Source organism: Typha latifolia, chromosome 5, assembly GCF_019914945.1.
Source record: "Typha latifolia isolate L0001 chromosome 5, TyphaL0001v2, whole genome shotgun sequence".
In the NCBI taxonomy this organism is placed as follows: Eukaryota; Viridiplantae; Streptophyta; class Magnoliopsida; order Poales; family Typhaceae; genus Typha; species Typha latifolia.
The window spans coordinates 12,138,517-12,144,584 of NC_133090.1; the positions used below are offsets into that span (position 1 = coordinate 12,138,517).

The following is a 6,068-nucleotide window of genomic DNA, read 5'->3' on the forward strand; positions in this document are numbered from 1 at the left end:
CATCTGATTTGAGGATTCCAAACAGAGTGTAAATTGTTTAAAATCGTCATTAAGTTAATAATGAGTTTTTAAAATAATTTTAAAAAAAAATAGAAGGCTTTTTTCTCCTTCTCAGTGGACGATGAAGTGAGTAGTAGTAGTAATAAAAGGGCAGGGTTGTTTCGGTTTAGCCATTTCCTTTCTCCACCTCTTGAAAAGAAGAGAGGAAGAGCGAAGTAAGATGGACGACTACGCGAGGGAGATGATGGACCTCAAAACCCTCGTTACTCAATCCCTCGAGAAGAAAGGCGTCCTCGCCAAGATTAGGGTATCCCCCCTTCCTCTCCCCCTCTACTGAGCTAGGGTTTTAAATCTTCTTTGATCTCTTCTCCGACCGACGTTTATCGATTTCATCTCAGATCTGTCTCTTACGATCTTGAGCTCAATTTATCCTAGAAATTTGAAATGGTGGACTTGGGGATGGAGTTTGTTTTACTTCGTGGGATTTTGAATAAATACGTTGATAGCCTGCACCTAGTTTGTTTTCCAGGTTGATGCTTTTCTTATGTTGCTACATCAAGCAGATGCACCTCATGGACGATTTTTTTTAGGAGTTTGTGTGAATTTTAAGTTTTGACATCTTGTAGGCTGAGCTTAGAGCAAGTCTATTTGAGGCCATAGAAGACGAGGACCGGGTTGTTGGAAACGAAGAGGGATCAGCTCCTGCATTACTTGGTAACTGCAACGATCGCGCCAAGCAATTGCATGCCTCTCCTTCAGGTTTGTTTTGTATCTTCTTTAACGCGTCTAATTAACTATTGTGAATCTCTTTATGTGCTTCAGTGGTGGCTTTCCTTCTTTCATACATTCAGCAATGCCTGGTTGTTATTGGTGCGGAAAGTCTTTCTATCGATGTTTTAGAAGCTGCTCACATTTTTCTAGAGATTAATATACCAGAGTTTCATGTGCAGTAGGCAAGTACTTGTGTCCACTTAAGCATTTCATCTTGTTGGTCCACATATGCAACCCATTTCTGTCTATGAGAGAGCTTGTCATTCAATCGTAGGAGGAGAATATAGCTGAAATAGATATGCAAGGACATAAGAGACCAACAATATAATGCAACCACATAAGAGACCAACAATGTCTGTGGCTTCATGATTCACAAATATCATATAAGTTTCTCACTTGCTCATCAGCTCTTTATGCTTGTGATGTTGATAAAAGGAAACTGAGTTGGTTACTATAGATATTTTCAATAGAAATCAGCCGTTCTTTGAATTGGTAGTCCTAAATGGGTTGCATTCTATACCTCGGCAAGCTTTGACATGTATATACATTTGGTCAAGTTTCTTAATGTTTTATATCTAGCTTGTTATCATGACTTGCTGAGGAGGACTAGGAAATAGTATAGCTAAAGTCTACTCTGTTCCCTTGTGAGGCAAGTAATGTGTTTGTGAGAACAATGGAAAATCACTTTGGATTGTCTATGTCTTCAACTTCCAGCTTTTGCTGAATACTATGACATGAAGATCGCATTTTTGTGTATTTTGTTCCCATAGTATCATGGTCTTTTACTTGAGTCTTTTTTTACTATGTCTTGATCATATATGATGAAGTATTCATCATCGGTTTAACTAATCTTTGGTTGGTTTGTAACATGCACACACTTACATTTGAAAATCCACAATTTTCTGTTGTAGATTTTATGGTATTTTGGGAGAATAACCTTGTAATGTTGCATCTATATGTTTTTATCAATGAGAAGTAATTCAAAATTTTACTTAGTATGTGTAGTCCCCTATTCAATGTTGCTGAGTAGCTATTCCTTACAGGAAGGCTACTGACAGCACTAATATGTGAGTACTTGGAATGGGCTCAGCTAGGTCACACGCTCAAAGTTTATTTGCCCGAGTGTAATTTGGTAATCATATAATCTTTCTACTTTTCCAGTGGTGCTAGTTTACGGCGTTTAGCTACATAGAGAAAGATAATAATTAGTTCCTTTTTTCCCATGGCAATCTGGAATTCAGCCAAAGGACTTCTGGAAAAATGAATTAAGGGATTTTAGTAGCAAAGATGTAACTGACATAAACAGGACCGGTGAAAGTGGTCCAATGCTTCTTGACGTTCTTGAAGGATACTTGAAATATGAGGTTCGAATTCTGCACTTATTTTAACTGCTTTAGTTTTGAGGCATGGTGCAGAAATTTATGAGGCCGGCGAGCAGTTTTCAAGCAATTATATATATTAAATAGGTAAACCACTAAGAATATGATTATCATAGCTTTGTGCCAGTAGTTAATATTGGTGAAATAGTGATCCTCTGATATGTTCTTCCTTTTTGCAGGTCATACACTATCTACCTTTGTTTGACTTTCTGGATCAGATTTTCTAAAAAAAAAATCGAAGATTAGGGAAACAACTTTAGTTTCTATTGCAAATTATGTATGGTTTACATCTTAGATAAATCCCATCTACATACATAATTTCCGCTGTCCTTAATCAAGTGGAAGCTCCTAATATACTGTAAGTTGTTGTTGCTTGACGAGCTCATTCACCCAATATTTCTTACATCACTACTTCGTGACTTTATCCTCATATTCAAAATAAGGTTAATCTTGTTTGATAAATGAAATTCTTGTCTAGAACTGCGATATGCTGGTCTTCTTTTTTCTATCTTTTAATATGAATCTTGTTAAACAGAATTTGTCTCAAACAAGGATGGCAGGAAGGAGAGCACTAAATTCAGAAACTGAGTCACTGCCGAACATGGAATCAAGGAATGTCAGAAGGCCATCATCTTCATCTGCTGTTGGAGGATTGCCTCCTTTGGGAAGGTAAATGCTTATTGCCTTCATTTGTATTGCCACTAAATTTTGGGATAATTTACTTCTAAAATGCTTTGTTCTTGTATATCTTAGGCCGACTGCTGTTGCACAGTCATCAGGTAATTGATCAATTGCCGTTTCTTGCTAGAGTTTTCTTCTACTGGCCCATTGTTTAAACCTTTTGGCATTCAGATCGAAGATTAGGTTCTTCACTACCTACTATTTGCAAGGATGATTACAACTGGAGGTATGATGCTGATGAGATCTCTGAAGATGTAATTCGAGCTTCAAATGCTTTAGAAAACATTCAGTTGGACAAAAGAGCTCGTAATTTTACATCTTGGAGGTAACTTTGACATCTTTTTTCTTCCCTTTACTTTTTTCATTTCTATATGTGTACAATATCATGCATTTTAAATTTGGTGGCACATACAAACCTATATACTGACAAAATGCCAATGTAGATTAATTTAGACCTTATCCATTCAGTATTTCTTTGATGATACTTATGGGATTGCTATGTAATTAAAGTCCCTCCTTTAAAAAAATGCTTCATGATTTCTGCAGGCGTGCTGGTGATGGCATCATGGAGGATGATGCCAGCAGGGGTCATCGTTAATGTAAATTTTCTGTTGCAGTTTTAGCTGTTCCATATCTGAGCTACAATATTAGAATGTATTGAGCAGTACTGTAACTTGTAAGGTGGTAGTTTGTGCTGTTGTTCTTTCTTTTACATCTCAAAGTCCAAATGGCTGCCTAGATATGGTATGTTGCATCCTGAAGCTAATTTCTGCTGTTGATCACAAGTTAGGACATTCTGACGCTTTCATTTATTTGTTATCATTGTAATCTCTATTGTATGTAACATTTTGTATAGTTGTATTGCTGCAAAATGTTATAGTTTCACAATGGTATTTAGCTGCACTTTGATTAACAAGGCCACAAACTTTTTGCTGTATGCATCTTTATTACTTATTGGCCTCGGGTGTTGTCTCTCAATTTAACAGGTTTGCTGCATTATATCCTCCTATATGAACTTGGTTCACCTACGTCTTAGAACTTGAAAACAGGGCATGCATGTTTTGATTGGCAAGTGACTTCACGTTGGCGTTTATAATTCTACCGTTCAGTTTTACCTTTTTGCTGGATGACTTACCTTCTTTGGCCTATGAAAAGATGAATAGCATTTCTACAAAAGATCTACTGTTTGATTGAGCATTATTTTTTTCTTCTCAATGTTGATATTCTGTAAGATCGTATAGGATCACTTATGGTTGACTATGCTTTAGGGGTTTTGGATAGAATAATCCGAGACTTTTTATCATATTATCCATTGTGTCTCAAGATTGTGGTGCTTTCTGGTTATATTTGTTCGACAGTTGCCAAGTTGGTTGCTCCTTGAGTTGCTATTTATTTCTTTTTGTTATCCGTTACTATATTTAGGTTTACAATTTATGATTGTATGGGACTGGCTGTTTATTAATGCAATTTATTCATGACCCAACCATTGCATTAGAGATTTAAATCTTTTCTGACATATTGCTAGACTTTTGCTGCTTCCTATATGTGATAGATTCTTACTACTCACTACTTATACAATGAACTGTTCAAAGAAGTTGCCCCTCCAAGAAACTTGGTGCAACTTCATTAATTTGTTCTAATGAATGGTTTGATTAATGCCTGAAACTTTCTTAATTTAAGTTTTTGGAAATGATGGTTTTATTTAGGGTCAGAATGAATGTTCCTTGATTAGTCAATGTTAATGAATTCTATTATTGAAGAAACCCTGTAAAATTGCAGCACTTAAAACCATAAAAAGAACACCTCTACTTCATTCCTTAAATCCAATTTTTAGAACCTTAATAAAACTCTAAAATTCAAGACCACAACCTAAAATCTTGAAACCTAATCTTCACTGCAGTCCACCAAAAACAGAGATGGTTCAATGTAAGTTTACCTTTGAGATATAGTTCACTATAAGTTTACTAGCTGAGTAAAAGCTCGATTACTTTTGAGGATTTCTCATTTATTTGCCAATTATAAGTTTACTGTAATCCTTCTTACCTTATGCATTCTATCAATCTTAATATAATTCGATATTAATATAATTGAAGTTAACCTTTTATTTCTAAACAAGAAAAAGAAAAGGAAGATAGTGCATAGTTATATATATATATATCTGAGGGGGCCAAATTATCACAAAAAAAATAAATAAAATTGTATACAAAAGAATAATAGACAACAGTTAAGTCGGTCAAGTACTTAGAAAAAGAACGTAGTAATTAATAATTAACACCTGTTTGGCTTAGGAGACCTATATATATATATATATATATTTTAGCGGATGAATCAGAACTTCACCTGGTCTTTTTATAAGATAAAAAATATGCTTTCGATATGCGCAGAAAGATAATTTAATTCTTAAAAGTATATTTGTCGGCCACGTGATAACTTGTCCATATATTCCATTCATCCCAATGTCCAACATTACGTAGTTTACTCCTCTTTTTGGTGTTTCCACCCAACAATCCTCTGTGTACTTTTCTGAGTTAAAAAAGAAAAAACAAAAGCAAAACAATCCTCTGTTTACCTTTCTGGGTTGATGATCAGAATCTTAGGGTGGCGTGTTACCCCAATCTAAGTTGAAGAGGCCATAAATTTCATACTACAATACAATGGGCTATTTTCTTTCTTTTTAAAGCAACATAGGTAATATTTTCATTCATTTAATCATATGATTAGAAACCTAATAAATAGAAGAAATAGTTTTAAAAAGGTCCCACTAGTTTGACATCAAACAATAATGCAACAAGAAGAATATGATGTCAAGCCCTAATGGCACACTAACAATAAAGTAAAGAGTATGCCCAAGCTACTATAATCGCCTATTTTCTCTTTCCGATGATTTTTCATTATAATTATAAATGGTCCCATTGACGCACCTCAAGATTGACGGTGGCAACGGTGGAGAGGAGGGGAGCGACAATATAAAGGTCTTGATAATGCAGGGAGCAGCAGAGCTTAGTGATAGGGGTCTGGTGATTGTTTTAGAACCAGAAAAAAAAAATGACGACGAAAAACAAAGTGAAAGAAAATGAGAAAAAAGAGGAAATAATGTGAAGAGTTAAAAACGGATAGAGAAAGAAAATGAGAAGTGTATCCTCTCGAGGAGGAAATGTCTCTCTCTTCTCCTAGCCAAAGATGCTAGGAGACGGAAGAGAGGGGAAACCATTGACAACGACGTCCATGGAAAGAATC

The 6,068-nt window shown here is 35.4% G+C and overlaps 1 protein-coding gene across 1 annotated transcript; it reads left to right on the plus strand.

Annotated features, from left to right (window-relative positions):
- The first annotated feature begins 134 nt into the window (after positions 1–134).
- On the plus strand, positions 135–3,719 carry LOC140788681 (protein TONNEAU 1a-like). The gene is made up of 8 exons (XM_073138056.1): positions 135–307; positions 627–759; positions 1,815–1,903; positions 2,013–2,135; positions 2,686–2,819; positions 2,904–2,929; positions 3,003–3,156; positions 3,378–3,719. The coding sequence occupies exons 1-8, from the start codon at positions 221–223 to the stop codon at positions 3,427–3,429; spliced, it is 798 nt and encodes a 265-aa protein (XP_072994157.1). The 5' UTR covers positions 135–220; the 3' UTR covers positions 3,430–3,719.
- Positions 3,720–6,068: the final 2,349 nt, after the last annotated feature.

Coding starts and splice junctions, on each gene's coding strand:
- LOC140788681 (XM_073138056.1), top strand. CDS start 221: ATGGACGACTACGCGAGGGAGATGATGGACCTCAAAACCCTCGTTACT. Junction 1,904..2,012: donor ATTTGCCCGAGTGTAATTTG/GTAATCATATAA, acceptor TCTGGAATTCAG/CCAAAGGACTTCTGGAAAAA. Junction 3,157..3,377: donor CGTAATTTTACATCTTGGAG/GTAACTTTGACA, acceptor TGATTTCTGCAG/GCGTGCTGGTGATGGCATCA.